This window comes from Salmo salar, chromosome ssa23, assembly GCF_905237065.1.
Source record: "Salmo salar chromosome ssa23, Ssal_v3.1, whole genome shotgun sequence".
In the NCBI taxonomy this organism is placed as follows: Eukaryota; Metazoa; Chordata; class Actinopteri; order Salmoniformes; family Salmonidae; genus Salmo; species Salmo salar.
In genome coordinates, this window is record NC_059464.1 from 8,548,220 (window position 1) to 8,572,383 (window position 24,164).

At 45.7% G+C, this 24,164-nt stretch overlaps 1 protein-coding gene across 2 annotated transcripts in view; it reads left to right on the forward strand.

Annotated features, from left to right (window-relative positions):
- Positions 1-24,164, forward strand: part of LOC106584023 (low-density lipoprotein receptor-related protein 8) — a 263,488-nt gene that overhangs the window by 226,209 nt on the left and 13,115 nt on the right. For both annotated transcript variants that reach the window (XM_014168792.2, XM_014168793.2), the window contains exons 10-14: positions 3,950-4,121; positions 14,277-14,504; positions 16,687-16,805; positions 17,935-18,074; positions 20,762-20,903. In XM_014168792.2, coding sequence (XP_014024267.1) covers positions 3,950-4,121; positions 14,277-14,504; positions 16,687-16,805; positions 17,935-18,074; positions 20,762-20,903 — 801 coding nt within the window. The remainder of the gene's footprint in view (positions 1-3,949; positions 4,122-14,276; positions 14,505-16,686; positions 16,806-17,934; positions 18,075-20,761; positions 20,904-24,164) is intronic.

Sequence of the window (24,164 nt, forward strand, 5' to 3'; positions counted from 1 at the left end):
GAGTCTGTTTTTAATTATGACAAAATATGAATAACATTCCACCCATGAGGCCAAAGAAGGCACTTTTGGTCATTGACTGTAGGAAAGGGCTACTGACGGTGTTGGAGTTGTCCTCGGCCCTCCGTTTCCTGTAGTCCACGATCAGCTCCTTTGTCTCGCTGACGTTGAGGGAGAGGTTGTTATCCTGTCACCAGGCTGCCAGGTCACTGACCTCCTCCCTATAGGCTGTCTCATCATCATCATCGCAAACTTACAGTGGTTCTTTCTTTAAAAGTTACAAGTTTATGCCGCGACCGTTTGTGGTAGACGGTGGCATTCTGTCATTGCACCACACTATCACAAGGGGGAGTTAGAACGTTGATCTTATCGGTAGTCTAAACTGTGGCAATTAATGGAGGCGTTTTCATCGTCCTGCATCAGGCAACAACAACAAAAACTGTCGGTGGTCCTAGAGTTAAGAGAGAACTTGGGTAAATACAGTGGGGGAATTTCACTTGACATGTGGACTGACGATTTTCAAAGAATAGGCACAGTGGGCTTTTGGTTTCTCTCCCTCTAAAACCAGAAATAAATCATTCTAAATAACTGGCTTTATTTACAAATTAGTAAGAATGTCTCACCCCATGTTCAAGAATGGTCTTTTCCCCTTCACTTTCGGTTATTTGAAATGAAATCATCTCCAAAATATCCTTATTTTTTAAACAAAGCGATTATTATTATTATTAACCCTGCATTATAATTATATAAAAGCCCCTTAGAAAAGACGTATTCTCACAGATCAGATTTTCCCTAACGAAAAAAAATGTGCCTTAGATATTCATTTAGAATCCTCCAATCCTCTAAATGTAATTATTGAAGGAGAGTCACGTCATTGGCGTAGAGTCAGGCGTCATTGGCGGAGTTGAAGAGAGCGAGGAACGAGATGGAGTCACAATCCATGCCAGGCGATCAGGCAGATGATTATTTCAACTACATTTTAGTTGCAACAAGTTCGATCAGGTTTAAATTAGGAGACCTACACGTAGAGATAAAAACAAATATTTAGATATATTGTAGGCCTACCGTAGGCGACATGATTCTCACTAGTGTTGAGTAATGTGCTGTTAAAAGTGCTGTAGGTCTTACGTATTTATTTTTATTGAACCTTTATTTTCCTACATAAAGGTCTACTTTCTCTGCTGGTGTCTTGACCCAGTTTATGCCCCCATTTGCAATGCAAACCATAACGAATTACTATGGGAATAAATGGAAGAAAATGCAAGTGGAAGGGGGAAAAGTAAGGAACTTCTCTGTCGGCCCTGGATGCCTTTTGAAAACATGTTTTCACAAGGGCTATTAGCAGGACAATAGACATGATGTGGTCCCAAAAACATCTCTCTGACATAGGGTCCAACATATCTCTTGATGATGATTTAGCTCGGGCCGATTCCGGTGTGAGTTATCTGGCCCAAATGTGCTACTTGGGGCTCGGGCCAATTGTGGCTACTCTCTGGCAGATGATTACACGGGCTGCTTTATATAACATTTCATTATTTATTTATTTCCCCATATTTTATCAAAAAAATGTAATTAACATTTAAATTAAATTATTTAAGAGTCCTGTTTAAGTAGTATTTTAGTATTTTGATACTTTGCAAGGCAATTGATCAGCGTTAAAAAAACTTTGTGGATGGGGCGTCCCGATTGGCGCAGCGGTCTAAGACACTGCATCGCAGTGCAAACTGAGTTGCTACAGATGCTCAGCATTAAAAAAAACTTTGTGTGCGGCCACGCAGTCGTGGGTGACCAGGGAGTACAGGAGGGGACTAAACACACACCGCTAAGGAGCACCCCGTGTTGAGGGTCAGCGTGGCGTATGTGTTGTTGCCTACTCTCACCACCTGGGGGTGTCCCTAATGTTGACATATTATGGATGGACATCTATTTTTTTGATGCATTAATTCCGCGTGGTTACAGGGTAAATTCTGCGTGGTTACAGGGTTAAAATAGAAACAACTCAACGTTTTGGGGAATGTTTAAAACCAAATAGTGAAAAATGACGTGCTATTACCGTCAGGTATCATCAGTATTCTCATGGCTTGCACTGTGAACCGCAGTAGCGCTGTGGTCTGAGCAGAACGCTTCGGCTCCGAGCATCACGAGTTTGCGCCCAGTGCTGGGCAATCATTTCACATTTGAGGTGAGTGCCAAGGAAGGCATATATCGACGATGTGTGTGTGTTTACTGTTACCGCTGTGTGTTTGTGCGTGCATCGCAAATCAGGGCGTGCGTGCAGTTGTGTTGGAGGTCAAATCAAAGGTATCTTCCCGTGTGGGAATTATTCAAAAACATGAGTCATGCTCTTTCCCTTTGCTTTGGGTAGAAGTATGCCTTGGGTAGAAGACATTCAAACAGGAGCACACACACACACACCACCCCAGGAAAATAACCCGGGCTCCGTGTGTCCATGTGGGAATTATTCAGAAACATTAGTCATGTTCGTTCACTTTGCTGAGAAATAGGCCGTGGGTAGAAGATGTACAAACAGGAGCACACACACCCCCACACACACCACCCCAGGAAAATACACAGTTTTGAGGATCTGCAGTATCAGGAATAGAAAGGCATGCTACGGTCTGATGATTCATGGACCACATTCTCTCTTTATGTCCTGAGATAGACAGAGACAGGAGGGAAGAGAGGGTGTTGAAGAGACAATTATGGGAGTATCCGTGAACAATTATGTTTGTTGAAAAGAGGAAACGGAGACCTATATTCTGAGTTCCTAGGTCAAGCCATATGGTAACTATCATCATCTTTGTGGTTGGTTGTCACTATCGACTACATGATAATGAATCCCAATCTCTTTTGTGCTTGCGCAATGAAGAGCTCCCTTCGTTGCCTCGCTCTCACACATATTTCTTCTGTCACACACGCATACCCGCGATGGGGCTGGTTGTCACAAGTGGACAGTGTGTGTTTGATGGCTTATAACACCATGTTGGAATACGATATGAGGATAAAATGGGCCACCGTTTCAACCAAAGACCTTGGTCTTTCTCCTGATATTGAAGATTGATTTGATGATTTTTTTAATGTGATTTATTTAAGTGTCATAGACCTACTGCTGCCCAGACCACATGTACTCAAAACAAAATACATTTTTACAAATGATATGCATACAATAATCATGGCAAGTACAGCTACCATCTAGCCACACTACACAAACAGTATATTTTTACTTCTCCTCCAGGCATTGTGAACAAACTGAACTTTGGCTTTTTGTTAGGTTCAGGGGTGTAGTTCTCTTTGATGAGAGAGTACATTCTAAGTTTAGGTTTAAACCAAATATCAGCTACTGATTTTCAGAAAAAGCTTGTCCTTGATTCGGTTAACAACACATGGTAATTTGTTCCTGCAAATCAGTTTCCCCAAAAATCTAAGGCAATCAGCTCTTGTAAGATATACTGGTGCTGGGAAATACGCACAAGTAAAAAGTGTGACAACCAACCGCGGTCTTCCCTACCTTGCTACCTGTTTAAACTGTTTCACAGCATTAGAATTTGCGCCTTTGTCATGCTAAGTAAGCCTTGTCAGAGCCAGAACGGCCCACATCCTATCTCCTGTTTCCGTAGCGTGCGGCAGACTGACGTACAAGTACACCCCCTAGACAGGATAATGGTCTGCCGCAGGGCCTAACCCTCAATCCATGCCTTAATGCTGAGTACCAAGGTAAGCAGATAAGTCTTCAGGTCCCATTTTCTTCGGTCTTCGGTATGACTCGACTGGGGACTTAACCGTCTCTACCGATGTTCTCATCGCAGTAACGTTCTCGTGGTTGTTTCCCGTCTACGTTCCGTCTCAGGGGCGAGCTTCTACTTCTCTGTCATGGTAATGCTTGCCTCGGGTCTGTGTCAGTGTTTTCATCAATTGGAATGTTCTCATGCTGCATCTCTCTGTTGTCTGCCAGGGAAGAGCCCGTACCTGATGTTCACCAACCGTCACGAGATCCGTCGTATTGACCTAGTGAAGAAAGACTACACCCAGGTGGTCCCCACGCTGAAGAACGCTGTAGCCCTGGATGTGGATGTCACCACCAACAAGATGTACTGGTGTGACCTATACCACCGCAAGATCTACAGGTAACGCATACACACGCGTACACACACAGTGCACAATCCAATATATGTACACTCACTCGAAGCTTTTATCCATCTGCTGTCTGTGTGATTCAAATGAGAGGGCGCTTATCGGCCTGACATTACAGAGTGGCCTTGCTCGCCTCTCTACTCTCTCCTCTCTCTCCTCTCTTGACTGACTGAGTGTGTACGCTGATGGCTGCTGAAGGCTGCGCCACACCACTACTCCCTATGTGTACAGATAGTGGCGGGCTCATGAGTCACAGCTCTACCCATCCAGGCCTATTTGCATTGCGAGTGCCTCATTAGTGTGCAAAAGAAAACTACTGGACATGCATACGAGCATGCAGGACACGTACTAGCTTCTATTCCTGTCAGACTAAACAATGTGCTGATTGCCAGAACATTCAGAATGAGGTGGAAGAAACCGTCCGGCTCTTCCTCCGCACTTGCTTCTGTCCCATCCACCGCTCCTCAAAATCTCTATTGTTGATGACGCTGATGCCTGAAGGACACCTGGAATGGAGAGATGGATAGTGCAGGATGGGGCTGTTTGTCCTTCACACATATAGCCAGAAACACACACTGGTGTATGTGTGTTTGTGTGTGACAAGCTTGCCACCATCCCTGCCTGTATCTGTTGGTGTCACTCGAAGCCTGCCAGGTAGTGGGAAGGAGGGAGGGGCACTAAATCATCTCAGTCGGACCATATGCTGCCTCTAATTCCTCAGCCTGAATAATCACCCCATTACTCATCACACACACACACACACGCACGCACCCACACACACCCCAGGGCCTGAGAAGGAGAGAGGACACAAATACACTCATTTGGAATTTATACGTAGTCTTTATGTAATCCACTTCAGAACTAGCACATACCAGGAGGGCACTCACTGGTGGTGTCTTAAGTGTAAAGAACCAAACACCTCCTTCTGGAGTGCCACATCAAGTGCACATGCTGTAGACGAGTATTAGTGTACGGGTATCATTCATATACACTTTTCCGCACTCTGGTCTGAAATTGCTGTGTTGTGTACCAATCCCTGCCGTGCTAATGTTAGCCACCACCCACACAGCTCGATACCCACTGGGAAGCTACGGATATTATAAATTCCCCTGTTGTGTACTAGTCGTAACTACTTACGCAAGATTGGTTCTTTGGGGAGGAGTGGTGAGGTGTGTCTGTGGTGAGCCAGTGTTATCGTCCTCCCTCGTTATTCTATCTCTAATTAATAGTGATTAGCGTGGTAGCGGTCTATGCAGTCGATGCAGCCCTGCTGGGATTATTACATCTGAGATCAACAATAAATAAATAAATAATAAATAAACAATAGCACAGCTAATTAACGAGACAGTCTACCTCCCCTGTCTGTCCCCATCCACCTCTCTCGCTCTCTCTTTCTCTCTCTCTCTCTCTCTCGTGTTCTTCCCCATGTGTATCTCATCTGTCTCTATCTCATCCTGCTCCTAATTCTTAACACCGCTCTCCGTTTTCTTATTCAACACCGTCCTCCTCGGTTCCACTCTCCCAGTTTGTACTCCCTGTTGTGTTAGGGTGTAAAATGTGACACTGCGTCCCGGTAAAACCAAATCGCTCCTACAGGCCTAGCCAGGTAGTGGAGGTGTAATGTTCCATAGTGAAGCTGCTCTGTCTCCTCTCAGCTCATCCCATTGCTGTTACTCAGACAAGTCAGACAAGAAGAGTGGCTGGCTGTTTTGTCTGCGGATCATAAGGAGACAGGCCCATCCGAACAGCTGTTTTCTGTAGGAAGTACTGATGTTGGATCTTAATTTGATCATTCATTTGCATGAGAGCTTTCCTGCAATGCAGGAAATGTAAAACGTATATAGTGTATTTGAGTTTTAAAATGGCTTCTGAAGTTTGTAATTTCCCTTACAAAAAATGTATCAACCCCAGAAGAAATGTCCATTAATTATAATCCACATTTAGCATTTCACATTTCCTGTTGCTGCAGGATTATTTTCCTGCTGTAGCAAACTTGCTCAAATTAAGATCATACATCTGCAGGAGGAAGGCAGAAGTTGTTAAAGGTGTGTCAGGTTAAAGTGTCCCTGTCTGGGAATTACTGGCCAGCACAGTCCCTCCCCCACGGTGACAAGAGCCTATCAGAGGTTTTACTGGCCAGGATAGGCTGTTGTCACTATGAGGGGGGACTATCAGAGGTACACTACATGACCAACAGTATGTGGACACCTGCTCGTCAAACATCTCATTCCAAAATCATGGTCATTAATATGGAGTTGGTCCCCCCCTTTGCTGCTATAACAGCCTCCACTCTTCTGGGAAGGCTTTCCACTAGATGTTGGAACATTGCTGCGGGGGACTTGCTTCCATTCAGCCACAAGAGCATTAGTGAGGTCGGGCACTGATGTTGGGTGATTAGGCCTGGCTCGCTGTCGTCTTTCCAATTCATCCCAAAGGTGTTTGATGGAGTTGAGGTCAGGCCAGTCTAGTTCTTCCACACCGATCTTGACAAACCATTTCTGTATGGACCTCGCTTTGTGCACAGGGTAGGGCTGTCCCTGACCCAAAAGAATCTTGGTCTACCGAAAGTGGTCTGTTCTTTCGACCAATCGGTTGGTCAAAAATTTGAAACGTGTATTTTCCATATATAGACAAACCCAGGGGCGGACTGAAACAATAATTCAGGCCGGGAATTTGACTCCATCCCAGGCCACCCTGTTCACGCAAACCACCAGACCGCTAATTTTGTAGGCTAACCCTATTTGTTGATGTAACGGGTACCACACTAGTTATAAATTTGGCCATTATGTTAATCTGGGAAGAAAGTTATCCACATTACAAAACACAAACATTTGGGACTGACCAACAAGTAGCCTATCTGAACACTGAGTTTTCAAGGTATGCTATGGCTATAGGTGCAACCTCAAAAACTCACTAGGAATACACCAATCATAGCACATACAAATGTACAAGGCTAGACACAAAACAATTAGCCTACACTTTTTAAAAAGAGAATGAGATATACAGAGTTAGCTCAAATGTTCAAATGATTATCTTTATATTCAAGCATCAAGCATATCAAAGGTATCAAAAAACTTCACACATACATGGAACTTGAACATAAGCTACAACAATGTAAGTGAGTATAATACAAAAGTCGAAAAGGCACTCCTCTACAAGAAAAATGTAGATTACAATGTTCACTCACTGGTGTCCATAAAGCAAACAGCACAAAAATAAACACATCTATACACTGAGTCAATGAAATTGAACATTGGCTACATAACTGGAAGTATAATACGAAAGTCCAAAAAACATGCCTCTGTACAAAAGCTTTAACTCACAGCAAATGTTCTTTCACCATTGTTAGCCTGTTAATTAAGGAAGAGTCATAGCGTAGCTACTTCAGAGTAACCAGAAAGTAATTACCACTGGTAAACTAGGCGGCGCAGTAACTCACTGCTCTCTGCCATCTTGTCAATGATGTCATCTTTGTCAAGTCCCATAAGGATCTACTTCTCTGTTGCCATCAAAAGGAACTCATCAAGGTTCACTTGAGTGAGGGAGGTTCTTAGGTGGTTCTTCACAAATTTCCGGGTGGAGAAGGTCCTCTCACAAGACACCTGAGTGATGGATAGGGTGAGGAGGAACTTGTAGCCAAACCAATGATGTGATACGCATCCGTGAGCAGATTGTACTGAGACAGAGGAAGATAGCAGCATATCGGGCAGTTTTTACATGTGGAACAACTTCTGCTCATCAACTCCACACGTTCATTAGGATCATCAAAGCCTTTCCCTGATTCATCACTGGCGGCGGGGGCCCTGGTGTTGTACTTCTCCAATGCTGACTGTTTCAGTCTTTCCCACTGTTGTGCAAGGCTGATCAGTTCAGCCTGCAATGCCTCAACAGTGGCATGTTCATCAAATTCCAGTAAGCATTTGCTGAGCAACTTCATGGCTGTTCTTTGGAAGGCCCTTTTCTCTGATCTCAGGAAAATGCTTTGGATTCATGCAGGAGACATCTGCACACAGCACTGCATTTGCTGCATAACGGCAGTGAATACTTTCAACAACAGTGTGCAGTACCACATTGTGGATCTTGATTTTGTAATCCATGTCTGTATTAGCAATGGGCTCGTCTTCTGCCAACTGACCTGGTTTTCTCTTCCTTTTTTTGTTCTCGTCTCTGGGAGAGCAGTCTGAGCTTCGGCATCACAGTCCTGCTGCTCCTCCAGAATGCCATTGGCCCACTCAACAAAGTCATTTGCTGCCCTTTTCACACCCTCAAAGTCTCGGGCACACTTTCTCAGGTTATCCTCCGTTCCTGTCACCAAGTGCTGTGCTGTTACGATATCCATTCCACTTGTTTGCAAGTATTTAAAGAAAGGGGACGTCTGCTCAAAACCCTGAGGAAAAACCTCAGCTGTGAGTATGGTTTTATACTATAGGAGAGCATCCTTGTACCCTTGGGCCTTCCTTCAGATGCCAGGTTTTATGGTCACATCCTTTTCAATTATTTCCATAGTGATGACCACATCCGTGTAAAGTGCACGGTCAGGCGTTGCAAAGCTTCCGAATGCTTTCCTCAAGGCCTCGTCTTTGGCCCACCAGCGTGTTTCACCAATTACATCAAGCCGTCTGTGTCTCCTGTCCTCACTGGTTTCCTCCCATAGCTTCATGCGCTTGTAGGAATCTCGAACGAACACTGCAATGTCATTCAGTAGTGAGAAAAGGGATTAACTTGCCACAGCAACCCCAGTGGTGTCAGTTAGCACAAGGTTGAGGACATGTGAGTAACACCATATGTGTACTTGGTTAGGAGACTCTCCTGTGACCGATGCAGAGAAGCACCTGTATTGTCCCTGCATGTTAGCTGCTTCGTCTGTTGCATTACCAACACGCTGTTTGATATCTATGTCCATCTTCTCAAGGGTCTGTTTCACCAGGTCCACAAAGTACTGTCCAGTCGATGACTCACAGTCAGTGACCGCAATGAGTCTCTCGTGGACAACGTCAGTGACATATCGCAGAACTACTGCACACTGGTCTTTGGATGTTAAATCCTGTGTTGTGTGCGTTCGTATTGAGGACATCCCTGCCTTTCTCACTTCAAAAGCAATTGTCTGCTGAATCAACGTTCTGATGACTTCAATTACCTTATTTGCTGTTGTTTTGGACGTCATAGTTACCAAGGACCCTCGTCCTTTACTTCCCATCTGCTTCTTGCTCTTCTCAATGCAAATCACTGACATGCTTTTGTAGGCAGACATCATATTTGCTTAGCAACAATATAAGCTCAAGAAACTTGCCATGATTGACGGCCATGTTTTCCAATTTATATGCAGCTTTGTGTCTGTGTCCTCTGTAGCTAAGCCCACATTTACCAATAACTTTAAATACATCAATCAATCGCCTCCTCTTTCTGACCTGGTCTCGTTGAACTGACATTTGCTTATCACTCAGAAGGGTACGGATGTCTGCTTTGCTGGCTCTAAGGAAAAAGGCTTCTGCACTTTCTCTATGGGTCTTGCTTCTCTCATGTTCCTGTACTCTCTGATGTGCATGTTTCCAGGCCTGCATGCCTCCTTTGACAAATGCACTATCACTGGCTGAAGGTTTTGCGAATGCAAGACATACTGAGCAGAACAAGGAGTGAGTTACTTCATAGTATGTCAGCCATTTTCTGTTTGTGCCATCTTTATAGTGGAATACATTGGGAAGGACTCTGAGTTTTTTTGGGGGGTGGTTCTGATAAAATAAGTCAAAATCCTTGGACTGAGGACGGGCAAAATAATCAAATGGATTTTCAGTGCTTTCGCTGTCACTTTCTATGTTCCATGTACTGGGCTGAACCTCCCTCTCTCTCTCTCTCTCTCTCTCTCTGCACATCTGGTTGCTCTGCAGAATGAGATTAACATTGTAAATAACCTAAACTTAAAATTGTATTACTTGTGCAGTCATCGATTGTATGCCCCCCGGTTACAGTCCTACTGATAATCTCATAAATAAAGCACATATTCATCTGAAATCATAGCCTACATGTTTAGGTTTGTGCACTTAAGTTGTACCTGAAGGTTCCTGCTCTGAGTCTGACCACCATCTCCAGTCCTGCAGGAGCACCTGAAGCTGTAGTGCTGCTGCTGCTTCCTTCTCCACCTTTGCAAAGAAAAGACTCTATTATCATACTCACTATCATTAGTGTATCAGTAGGCTACATTAATACAGCTCTGGAAAAAAATTAAGAGTGGTCTCTTAATTTGGAGTGGTCTCTTAATTTTTCCCAGAGCAGTATATTATTGTAGTAAATTGTAATGCTGGTACTAATGGCACTAATCATCTTTGTCGTTGCCTGTGCTGTGTCACTAGGCTACTTAGCTAGCCATGCAGGGTGGCGTGTGTGTCAGCGTGTGTGTTTTAGCTAGTGTTTTTGACTGACCAGAACATGTTGCTTATTTTGCAGCATTTAGCAGCGTCTGTGGCAAGGGCCTTTCTCTTTTTTTATTATTTCCCTCTCTGCGCCACCTTTCCTTTTCTGACCGTCCATTTCGCCGTGCGACTTGTCTAAAATGTTATCGGCAGAGAAGCGGAGAGACCTGTCATTTTTGGCGCGGGGGACACTGCAGCGAGAGAGTGAGAGTCGCGCCTGATGTGTGGATTCTCTGTCAACTCTTTCCTGCTGCTGTATTATCGCTGGTCAAGTTGACTTTTCACGGCAGGCCAAAACGACCCTCAGGCCACCGGGAAATGTCCTGGAGGCCTGATCAAAATAAGTTAAAAAAATATATATTTTTTAAACGTAACTGTTCTCCTCCCACTCCTGCTATCTTTCGCAGTCTCTGCCATTACTCTCCTGAAGTTGCCGGTAACAGTCTACACGAGGAGTCGGCAACCTTTCTCATGTGGAATGCCAATTTATCTTACCATTTCTACCAATCTGCCTGCCAGTTATCGTTTTCATATGCACATTTAAGGTGAAACAGTTATAATAATGTCTTCATATCTCAAAATCTGTCATGTGGTTAATCAAAATTATATCCAAGTGTAATGTCGTGTGTGTAGGTGAAGTCAGGCGCAGGAGAATCGAACTTGGTATAAATGGATTCGTTTAATACACTTAACAAAACTCCATAATCAAAGATACAAGATAAATAAAAGTGGGTACAAGAACCCGTCGCGCACCAATACATAATACACAAACAAACAATCTCTGACAAGACATGAGAGGAAACAGAGGGTTAAATACACAACATGTAATGAATGGGATTGGAACCAGGTGTGTAGGAAGACAAGACAAAACCAATGGAAAATGGATCAGTGATGGCTAGAAGACCGGTGACGTCGACCGCCGAGCACAGCTCGAACAAGGAGTGGCATCGACTTCGGCAGAAGTCGTGACAGTAAGTCTAAATGAAAATTATACAAATCTGAAAAGGAATTTCTATTGCCATTGCCAACTATCAGAAATAGCCTACATAAAGCCAACAAATAGAAACCAACAAATAAAGCCAACAAATAGAAACATTGCAGCCTGCATGTAGAAAATATCCTGATTCAAATAAATATCCTATGAATCACATTGGCTACACATGGCCTGTTTGCAATGAACTTGAAACATTATATCATATTAAGTTGCGTCAAGCCCAAAAGCTTGGCTAGCGAACTTGCAACATTGTATGAAATATCCTGGGCCCTCAATATAAATAGTACCAGCACCCAAAATGAGTTTCGGGAACCTATTTCAGTCCATGCACTGATAAGAAGTATTCAGGTAGGCCTATTTTATGACGTTTCCATTGGATTAGAGCATTACATTTTTCACTTTCACACTGAGTGGTTATCAAAAGGGAGAGAGCTGGCAAGATTTTTCAAGTAGCCTATGGGCCTACTTCTATGTGTGCGCGTTCCTTCCTCAACATTGACACCCTAATAATGTCTACATATCTTACGTTACTCAAATCACATGTAAGTACTGTTTTGAGACTAGAGGTCGACCGATTATGATTTATCGACTCCGATTTTCGACGGACGATTTTTATATATATATTTGTAATAATGACAATTACAACAATACTGATTGAACACTTTTATTTTAACTTAATATACATTTAGTCTCAAATAAGTAATGAAACATGTTCAATTTGGTTTAAATAATGCAAAAACAAAGTGTTGGAGAAGAAAGTAAAAGTGCAATATGTGCCATGTAAAAAAGCTAACGTTTAAGTTCCTTGCGCAGAACATGAGAACATATGAAAGCTGGTGGTTCCTTTTAACATGAGTCTTCAATATTCCCAGGTAAGAAGTTTTAGGTTGTAGTTATTATAGGAATTATAGGACTATTTCTCTCTATACCATTTGTATTTCATATACCTTTGACTATTGGATGTTCTTATAGGCACTATAGTATTACCATCCTAATCTCGGGAGTTGATAGGCTTGAAGTCATAAACAGCTCTGTGCTTCAAGCATTGCGAAGAGCTGCTGGCAAACGCAGGAAAGTGCGGTTTGAATGAATGCTTACGAGCCTGCGGCTGCCTACCACCGCTCAGTCAGAGTGCTCTATCACATATAAAATCATAGACTTAATTATAATATAATAAACACACAGAAATACGAGCCTTAGGTCATCAATATGGTCAAATCCAGAAACTATCATTTCGAAAACAAAATGTTTATTATTTCAGTGAAATACGGAACCGTTGCGTATTTATCGAACGGGTGGCAACCCTAAGTCTAAATATTGCTGTTACATTGCACAACCTTCAATGTTATGCCATAATTATGTAAAATTCTGGCAAATTAATTACGGTCTTTGTTAGGAAGAAATGATAACAGTTCGCAACAAGCCAGGTGGCCCAAACTGCTGCATATACCCTGACACGAATGCGCTTTTGTTAAATCATCCCCCATTTGGCGAAGTAGACTGTGATTAGATGATAAATTAACAGCCACCGCATTGATTATATGCTACGCAGGACAAGCTAGTTAAACTAGTAATATTATCAACTATGTGTAGTTAACTAGTGATTATGTTAAGATTGATTGTTTTTTATAAGATAAGTTTAATGCTAGCTAGCAATTTACCTTGGCTCCTTGCTGCACTGCCACTTTAAATAATGCCACTTTAATATTGTTTACATATCTTACATTACTCATATCACATGTATATTCTGTATTTTATACCATCTACTGCACCTTGCCTATGCCGCTCCGCCATCGATCATCCATATACTTATATGTACATATTCTCATTCACCCCTTTAGATTTGTGTGTATTAGGTAGTTGTTGGGGAATTGTTAGATTACTTGTTAGATATTACTGCACTGTTGGAACTAGAAGCGCAAGCATTTCGCTACACTCGCAATAACATCTGTTAACCATGTGTATGTGACCAATAACATTTGATTTGATTTGAACATACTCTGCAAACAATTTGTCCACTCAGACAATGAAAACTGGAAGACTGGAAGACTAATATTGAATGCATTAAAATAATTACCGTAACCAAGGTAACAAACATCGTGGATTAGAAATGATAGGAATTAACGGCAAATGTACTACTAGTGATATATGTAATGGGGAATAGATATACACTAACAATCAAACGCAAACAATTCACAGAATGAAGTTATGAAACAATGAATGTGCACAAATTGGCGGGAGACAGCGCATTCTGGAGAGAGAAGTGCATTGTGCGTCAGCATTGGCCATACAGCATTTACGGCGATATGGCCTCAGCAGAAGTCAGGGCATTCATACTTCTTGCGCTTCACGGAGCAGTGCAGAGCTGTTGTCAAGGAAGTGAGTTTGTGTTTATACAGGATGTACCGCCCCCACCTACCCGTAAACTAATCATGTCAATGCGGCGCTATACAGAGCCCTTCGCAATGTTACAACATTTGGGAGTCGCGTGTGGCAGTCCCTCCCCCATGTTGAGAACAGCCTATCGGCCTACCTTAGCTTTTTTACTCAGTTAAGCACTTGTATCAGACGTTTGGTTTTGTTCAATGTGATGTATCAGTTATATTGTTTTGTATTACAGAGTGGTTTGATATTATTAGTTAATTGTGTGTGTTCTCTCCCTCTTTCAAAATGTCTTAATATACTATCCATGCGTCTTTACGTGTTATAGTAACGTCATGAAAACCTCTTCTTCTCTGTCTCCCCAGTGCATACATCAACAAGGCCAGTGATTTGTCGGAGCAGGTGACTCTGATCGAGACAGCTCTAACCTCTCCAGAGGGCTTGGCAGTAGACTGGGTTCACAAGAACATCTACTGGACCGACTCCGGAGACAAGACCATCTCTGTCGCCACAGGAGACGGCAAGAAGAGGAGGATATTGATTGCCACGGAGCTGAGCGAACCGCGTGCTATCGCTGTGGACCCCCGACAAGGGTAAGGGGGGGGGTATGGAGGAGAATTAGGGGTGAAGGTGGGGTAGAGCTGTATGTATTGTTGGGAGTAGGTGGGTGATGGAGGAAATGAGGGAGGCAGGGAGAAAAGCAAAGTTGAAAGAGAGTGAGTGAGACAGGTTGACTGTCCATGAGGCTTTATATTTTTTTTCATTATGTGTTGCCCATCTGGTCAGAAGACTGGAACAGGTGTCCACCTGCTCTTTCCTCTCAGCTTATTGCCTTGTTTGTGACCTCCCTCCCTCTCTCCCTTCCTGCCTTCCTCCCTCTCCCCTCCCCTCCGTTGCCCTCTCCCACTCTCCCATTCCCTCTATCCCTTCATCTCCCTCCCTCTCTCACACCCTCCCTCTCTTTCTGTCAGATGTAGGTGTAGGCATCAGTAGCTGCAAGCTAGCATCTCAGTCTGCAGCGTCACAGCTCTCTCACCACTTAAGCTCCTCTCATCTCCGATCTCCCTGGCTCTGCCTGACGACTCTATTCCCTTAGGCCTTCTTTCCACAACATTACTGAGCGAGACAAGCATGTAACACATGCAAATGAGCCCAGTCCAGGTTTGGTTCCCTACTACAGAGAGAGAAGAGAATGTTTGCTAACTGTCCCTAGGGCTGTGGCGGTCATAAAACTTTATCAGCCAGTGATTGTCATGCAAATAACTGCCGGTCTCACGGCAATTGACCATTAATTAACATAAACATGTTAAGCATCTCAATGGCTTCGACGCATAGCCTAAAAGCCAATGATGCAGACTTTTGGATCATCTACATTTAAAAAGTCTAATAAATCCACTTAATATATAGGCTTAGTCATCACAATAAATCCATTATTTATTTTAGGCATGTCTAAAGAATCATGATATGAAGAAAATGTAGCCTATTCCAGAAGAACAGAATAACATATTCTGAGTTGTCCTTATGTTAGGCCCTGATCTCGCTGGCTTTGGCTTATAATACCTGTGGCATTATTTTGCATTATTTTATAGTAAGAAGAATACAATTGAACACAGCTGAATGAAATAGAAAGGATTTTTCCCCCCAAACGATTTCCCGAGGGAGTGCGCACATGCATATATTATATGTTGAGCGCTTCATTTAGAATTATTTATGCAACTTTAGTTGTGATACAAATGTTGGGCTATATGTAAATAGTAGGCAATGCAAATAGTCTGGGTAGCCATTTGACTAGATGTTCAGGAGTCTTATGGCTTGGGGGTAGAAGCTGTTTAGAAGCCTTTTGGACCTCGACTTGGCACTCCGTTGCCGTGTGGTAGCAGAGAGAACAGTCTATGACTAGGGTGGCAACCAGTCAGGATGCTCTCGATGGTGCAGCTGTATAACCTTTTGAGGATCTGAGGACCCATGCCATATCTTTTCAGTCTCCTGAGGGGGAATAGGTTTTGTCGTGCCCTCTTCATGACTGTCTTGGTGTGCTTGGACCATGTTAGTTTGTTGGTGATGTGGACACCAAGGAACTTGAAGCTCTCAACCTGCGCCACTACAGCCCCGTCGATGAGAATGGGGGCGTGCTTGGTCCTCTTTTTCCTGAAGTCCACAATCATCTCCTTTGTCTTGATCAGGGGTCCTAGGCCTATAAGCTACGTTTGGAGTTATTTGGCCACTTTAGTTGTTATACAAACCATATCAAAATATATAGCCCTATGGGCTAGGCTACATGAAGAAAAAAAAAATCACCCCAAAAAAAGCCATGCGCTGTTTCTTGCCTTAGACTGCACTGCATGCTGGGCATTATTCACAAGTGATCATGTTGTCACTCATCACACTATTCTCAATTTAATCTGGCATCAGAGCACAGTTTTGGAGAAGCCTAGTTAACGGGAGTGAAACGGTCCTGTTGAATTTGACTGCGGTCATGACTTGCGACTGCTGGTGTGGCGGTAATACGGTCACCGTGACATCCGTGACTGTCCCCTCTGGTCTGTGTATCACCATTTCTATCATGGAAGTACAACATGAAGAGAGAGGTGCCGCCTGGGTAACATGCACACAGTTTGACTTTGTCTCAGTGATGGAGATGGGATGTGAAGTGTCTCTCTTTCTCTCGCTCTCTGTCTCTCTCTCTCTTTCTCTCTCCTCTCTCTGCAAAGCTATCCTCCTGTATGATTCTTGTTACTGCCATTGTGCTCTCTAACTCCTGTCTCTCTCCCCTAGGTTTATGTACTGGTCCGACTGGGGGACCCAGGCTAAGATAGAGAAGGCTGGCATGAACGGAGTGGACCGCCAGGTACTAGTGTCAGAGAGGATTGAATGGCCCAACGGCATCACTCTGGGTAAGACTAGCGCCGCGGGGAGGGAGGGAGAGCTACATGAGGGGAACTGATACACAGAAAAATGGGAGGGAAGTGAAGACAAGGAGAGGGAGGTGAGTAGCGATAATAGAAAAAAAGATGAAGAGCAAAAGTTGAAATAAGATGAAGAATCGCGATGAATAAGGAATTGTTCACAAAAGAAGCGCCCCCCCCTCTCTCTCTCTCTCTCTCTCTCATTTGACACATAGTTATGAGTCACTCAGTCAGCGTGTCTCTGTCATCAATCAGTGTGTAGTTTGTTCATTCAACAGGCTGTGAAAGAAGTGGCCAAAGCTTTGCCATCAATACCCCAATCATCCTCCCTTCCATCCCTCAGCGGGCCTGTGCCAATTTTTACTCCTCTCCTCTCCCTGCTCACCACTAATGACGAGACGTAAAATGACGGAGCAGAGAGCAGGGGGAGCGAGAGAGAGAGGTGGAATTGAGGTGTCGCTAGTCTGGGCTACATCTGTATGAAAACAAATTATGTTGAGGGTTAGAGGAGCGAGAGTAAAAGAGAGAATAGCTCTGGCTGGCTAATTTGGTTTCTTTGAAGGGAAAAAAAAAGGGATTATTTTCCCTTTGTAATCTATTTCACAGCCAGCAGGCAGACAGAGTCGATAAGAATGCTTTATTGTGTGAGTGGAGAGAGGTGAGGTAGTGAATTAACTGAGCACCACTGTTACCTGATTCACCCCCGTACAGCTGTGTTATTACATACACATTGACTTTGGTGACCTGCTTATTTGATTCCATAGCAACTTTCCTACTACACACCTACACACAATCAGTTGTAATAGATTGATATTAGCATTCGGTCAGGTGAAGGTAAATGCCAGGCTCAGGGGCATTTTGGCAGTATTCCCCACCTGGAGATTGAACCAGCAACCTTCTGATCACTGTTGGAGGGCCTTCACTAACTGGAGGGCTTTGCTGTCAAAGATGATTGATATTCTATTGGACCAGAACTCCATCAAGCTCTCCGTCTAGACCTTTTCTCGTTAACTTCCGAAGGAGTGTTGTACATTACATTCACCTGACCTCCCACTCGTTCTCTTTTTTTTCTCTGTCTCTCTCTCTCCCTCCCTGTCCCCCCCCAAACCTCTCTCAGACCTATCTAACAGGCGTCTCTACTGGGTGGACTCTAAGCTGCACCTGCTCTCCAGCATTGACCTAAACGGTGACAACCGCAAAGTGCTGCTGAGCTCCCAGAACCACCTGGGGCACCCCTTCGCACTCACTGTCTTCGAGGTACGGAGGGGGGCGGTGGGGAAGGGGGGGGGCTGTGACATACGAGCGGTAGTCTCTTTCAACAGCTGCTGTGTCGTCAGTAGCAGGAAGATCCCTGCTACTGTATGAGCCGGGCATGCCAGATGAGTGGCGTACAGGATCGATGGAGGTGGTAATGAACAGGTAGTGAGGAGGGAGATGGCCAATAAGAGCTAAACGGTGGAAAAAAGGAGTAATAATGGAGATTGGAGAGTCGGGGGATTGGATGAGATTACAGAGGGCTGGCTGCTCTAAGGGCTACCAGTAGATCACTGGTAATGTGGTACTGGTGGAGGGTGCACACAGAGGGGGACACTCTTCTTTCAGAGGGAAATCCATCATGACCTGTGTGTGTGTGTGTGTGTGTGTGTGTGTGTGTGTGTGTGTGTGTGTGTGTGTGCGCGTGTGCGTGCGTGCGTGTTAGAGAGACCACTATCCCAGTCTCTTTGTGGCAGCAGCGGTTAGAACAGCCAGACCACTCTAGATTCATATCCTCCAGCGCTGTGTTCTGCAGTAGCCAGCACCCAGGAAAAACAAAACAAATTAAAATCCTCTACAGTTCCAGCGGTTCAAGCCTCTGGTCCTCAGTACTGCAGGGCCCTAGAATGATGGAGGGGTCATACATCACAGCCTAGTCCGCCGACAGGGAAGGACTCTTCACACCACCTCGACTCTCCTCCCCGAGGCCTGTGGCCGGGTGTTGTAAACAGGAAAATGTTTTTCCTCCCCATCTTTGTTATACTGTTGTCTGAGCTGGATAGGATGGGGTGGAGAGGGACTGAGATGGGAGCTGACTGTGTAGATGGGCTGTGACGGACTGAGAGGGCAGAGCAGACAGACTGACAATCAGAGTAGAGTGAGGGACTGACAGGTTTGTGCATGTTTGGGATGGAGAGAATGCGAGGGACTGACAGATGAGTGCAGTGCCCTTTCTAATCTGCCATTGTGGGTGAGTGAGTGTACTCCTGTTCTAGACAGCTTACCTGAAAGAACTCTCCAGGCTTTTACTGAACTTTCATCTACAGTAGCTGACACCCTGCCCAGTGGATATCGGCCCTTCCGTACAGCTTGTCGGACCTTTCCCATAAGGCATAATATGATGTAATGTGAGGAAAGGTGTGAGTAGAACTGAGCTGATCCAGAACCAGTGTTAAGTGCAGTAGTGTCAGGGCCGGTAGTGTTAAGGGCTGGGAGATGACTGATCTTAGATCAGTGTTAAAGGCCTGGGATGTGGTTGTCTCGTGGCAGGTAGTGGCTCGGGGAAAAAGCCTTCAGACATGAAAGTCACCTTGATCTCACTGTTAAGCCCAGAGTTGTACCTGTACGTGGCTGCAATGCAGCAACTTTGCCCTGTGAAGTTTTAAAACAAAAAGACGGAGAGAAGAAGAGGGGAGGAAGGTTTATCATCCTGAGGATATTTGTCCTATGTCATTTGGGCACTCCTGTGATGTTTTAAAAAGGTTCTCAGGGATGATTCAATTCAGATAGAGAGAGAGAGAGAGAAACAAGGAGAGATGGAGGATAAAAGAATCCTCCATTGATAATCCAGGGAGGTTAGATAATGCACCCAGGAACCACCTGCACCAGACCTCCTGCTGTCAGTTGACCTTTAGAAACACAAGGCTTTGTAAACAAACCTATTTCTGCAACTCACCGTAATTGAGACCGAGGGACTAAGCCTGAGCACATGCCAGAGTAAGTTAGCCCCTTTACTCCACATCTGTCAATGTCGATCTTTCTCCCTCTCTCTCTCTCTCTCTCTCTACCTCGTATCCCTCTCCCTCTGTTTCTATCGCGCTCTCTCTCTCTCTTTCTCACTCTCTCACAAACTCTCTCTCCTCTTCTGTCTCTCTCTCTCTCTCTCTCTCTCTCTCTCTCTCTACCTCGTATCCCTCTCCCTCTGTTTCTATCGCGCTCTCTCTCTCTCTCTTTCCCACTCTCTCACAAACTCTCTCTCCTCTTCTGTCTCTCTCTCGTTTCATGTCTGCTCGTGGTTGCAGATGAATCCGAGGTTGCCATAGCAACCGTGGAACCATCACCTCATCCTCCGCTCCTGCTGCTATGGTATCACTGGAGAGGCTGATAAGGAGGCATTAGAAGAGAAAGAGAGAGAGTCAGAGAGAGAGAGTAGGGAGAGAGCGAGAGAGAGCAGGGAGAGAGAGAGAGGAGGTGGGCTGCGGAAGAGAGGGAGGGAGGGAGAGAAGGACAGAAAGTAATTAAAAGTAGAAAATAGAAGTCTGGATCAGCTCTGGGTCCATTTGGACTGCTTCGGAGTACAGCCCCACTCGATGTATCTATAGGGAAAAGTCATTACATGTACTGATGGAAGTCAATGACTGTTGTCTCCTTACACCTACTGTAAAAGACCTTCATCAGCGTATGGGAGCACCACGTAGTGTGATAGACTACTTTTTACTGTACTTTTTGGAATGATATTGGATCATAACAATGGCCATTGAGTTGCCTTAGAACGTCCTGGTCATACTTAGATATGTCTGTGGCAACAATGGGACCCCCTTATCTGCAGGCAGATATGACTTGAGCCTCTCTATGAGTCCCAGCGGTTGCACAGCCTCCCGTCCCTCTGCCCCCGTGTACCTTATTAGAAAAACTGCTTATGGTATGTTGAGGACTGAGTCTATCTATCCCAACCCTCCCCTGTCTTCCAGGACCGTGTGTACTGGACAGACCTGGAGGATGAGGCGATCTACAGTGCTAACAGGCTAACAGGCCGCGACGTGGCTACGCTAGCCGAACACCTCAACAACCCTCTGGACGTAGTGGTGTTCCACGAACTACGGCAACCCAGAGGTGAGTGACAGACGCGTACGTCCACTGAGCGTACAGAACATTAGGAACACCTGCTCTTTCCATGACACAGACTGACCAGGTGAATCCAGGTGAAAGCTATGATCCCTTATTGGTGTCACTTTGTTAAATCCACTTCAATTAAGAAGGATTTGTAAGCCTTGAGACAATTGAGACGTGGATTGTGGGACGTGTGCCATTCAGAGGGTGAATGGGCAAGACAAAATATTTAGGTTCCTTTTGAACGGGGTATGGCAGTAGGTGCCAGGGGCGCCCGTATGTGTCAAGAACTGCAATGCTGCTGCGTCTTTTCACGCTCAACAGTTTCCCGTGTGTGTCAAGAATAATCCACCACCCAAAGGACACCAGCCAATTTGACACAATTGTAAGGAATTCTAATTCAATTGTGGCTATTATGAGGGCAAAAGGGGGTGCAACTCAATATTAGGAAGGTGCCCCTAATGTGTGGTATTGTCACGCCCTGACCATAGAGAGCCTTTTTTTCTCTATTTTGGTTAGGTTGGGGTGTGACTAGGGTGGGTGATCTAGTATGTTTATGTCTATGTTGGCCTGGTATGGTTCCCAATCAGAGGCAGCTGTTTATCGTTGTCTCTGATTGGGGATCATATTTAGGCAGCCATTTCCCTACTGTGTTTTGTGGGATCTTGTTTTGAGTTAGTGCATGTAGCACCTCTGAAGTCACGGTTCATTGTTTCTTTGTTTGTTTTGTTCAAAGTTTCACTTAATAAAATATGTGGAACTCAGAGCACGCTGGGGTTCGCGGCCACAAAGACAGCCCAAAAGACAGCACAAATTTATTTTTTGGGGGGGGCACACAGGAGGTCGGCGGAGCTGAGGAATGAGCCAGAGACCGTCAGGGAGTCGAAGGAGGAACTCGATGAAAGATTCCGGAGAGAGGTGGTGGCGATGAGAGAGCTGCAGCGTGGGCGTGCTGAGGAGCGTGACACCAGTCCAGTGTCATCTGCACCGGTGTCACACATCTGGCCTCCAGTGTGCCTCCCCAGTTCGGTACGTCCTGTGTCTCCTCCACGCACTTGCCCTGAGGTGTGTGTCACCATTCCGGTACAATTTGTGCCGGTTCTACGCACCAGGTCTCCAGTGCGCCTCCACAGCCCAGTACGTTCTGTGCCAGCTCCCCGCACTCGCTGTGCGGAGTGTGTCATCTGTCCGGGACAATTTGTGCCGGCTCTACGCACCAGACCTCCAGTATGCCTCCACAGTCCGGTACGTCCTGTGCCTGCTCCTCGCACTTGCCCTGAAGAGCGTGTCACCAGTCCGGTGCAACCTGTACCGGCCCCACACATCAGGCCTCCAGTGCGCCTCCCCAGTCCGGTACATCCTGTGCCTGCTCCTCGCACTCGCCCTGAAGTGAGTGTCCCCAGTCCAGAGCCTCTGGCGACGGTCCCCAGTCCGGAGCTTCCGGCGACGGTCCCCAGTCCGGAGCTTCCGGCGACGGTCCCCAGTCCGGAGCCTCCGGCGACGGTCCACAGTCCGGAACCTCCTGCGACGGTCCACAGTCCGGAACCTCCTGCGACGGTCCACAGTCCGGAACCTCCTGCGACGGTCCACAGTCCGGAACCTCCTGCGACGGTCCACAGTCCGGAACCTCCTGCGATGGTCCACAGTCCGGAACCTCCTGCGACGGTCCACAGTCCGGAACCTCCAGCGGGGGTCAACGGCCCGGAGCCTCCAGCGGGGGTCAACGGCCCGGAGCCTCCAGCGGGGGTCAACGGTCCGGAGCTTCCAGGCACGGCGTCCAGTCCCGCTCCAAGGCCGGAGCCTTCCTCTGCACCGGTGCCCAGTCCAGGCACGGCGTCCAGTCTCGCTCCATGGCAGGAGCCTTTCTCTGCGCCGATGTCCAGGCACGGCGTCCAGTCCCGCTCCAAGGCCGGAGCCTTCCTCTGCGCCGGTGCCCAGTCCAGGCACAGCGGCCAACTCAGCTCCATGGCTGGAGCCTTCCTCGACGCCGGTGCCAAGTCCGGGTACGGCGTTCTACCCGGCTCCATGGCCGGACCCTTGGTCTGGGCAGGGGCAAAGTCCCACACCAGAGCCGTCACCGATGCTGGCGGATCCGCGAGCGGAGTGGGTACTTCGCCCCGCACCGGAGCCACCACCGACGCTAGATGCCCACCCTGACCCTCCCCTATAGAGTCAGATTTTGCGGCCGGAGTCCGCACCTTTGGGGGGGGGGTACTGTCACGCCCTGACCATAGAGAGCCTTTTTTTTTCTCTATTTTGGTTAGGTCGGTGTATGACTAGGGTGGGTGATCTAGTATGTTTATGTCTATGTTGACCTGGTGTGGTTCCCAATCAGAGGCAGCTGTTTATCGTTGTCTCTGATTGGGGATCGTATTTAGGCAGCCATTTCCCTACTGTGTTTTGTGGGATCTTGTTTTGAGTTAGTGCATGTAGCACCTCTGAAGTCACGGTTCATTGTTTCTTTGTTTGTTTTGTTCAAAGTTTCACTTAATAAAACATGTGGAACTCAGAGCACGCTGCGCCTTGGTCCGTCTCTCCACACGAACGTGACAGGTATACTCCGTGTATATACACACATACAGACACACAGACAACCTGCAGTAGTAGTTACAGTATTTACGTTGTAGTATTTTTGGGGATAGAGCACTGGAACAGAACTGGCTGTGTTATTTTGCCTGAGGAAAAATGGGCCAAGTGTCAAAAGTAGATGTCCTAACCGACTTGCCAAAACTATAGTGTGTTATTAACAAGAAATTTGTGGAGGGGTTGAAAAACGAGTTTTAATGACTCCAACCTAACTGTATGTAAACTTCCGACTTCAACTGTATATGTCTGTCTGCTTGTATGTTACACTGGAAAATGCGTATGCCTCCTTTCGTGGTGTGTGTGAGCCCGTGCGTGCGTGCGTGCAAGCATGTGCGGTGCACACCTGTGTGTGTGTGTGCGTGCACAAGTGTGTGAGCGTTGTGTTTTGATCCTTTGTTTTCCCCTTCTCATTCAGAGCATGCCAGTCTTGTCTCAGTGCCAGTAGAGTGGAGCTAATTAAAGTCTCTCAATATTAAATGAAGAGCTCTACTAATAAAATATAAGTCAAAGAATTAAGCATGCCAGGTCCTAAAGATGAAAACGAAACAACTGGGTCTAAATTAGGAAATATATGAATGAACTACTGCTGTGCTGCCTGCTGCAGAATTAGTCTGCGTCCCAAATGGCACCCCGTTCCCTACATATTGGTCAAAGGTAGTGCACGATATAGGGAACAGG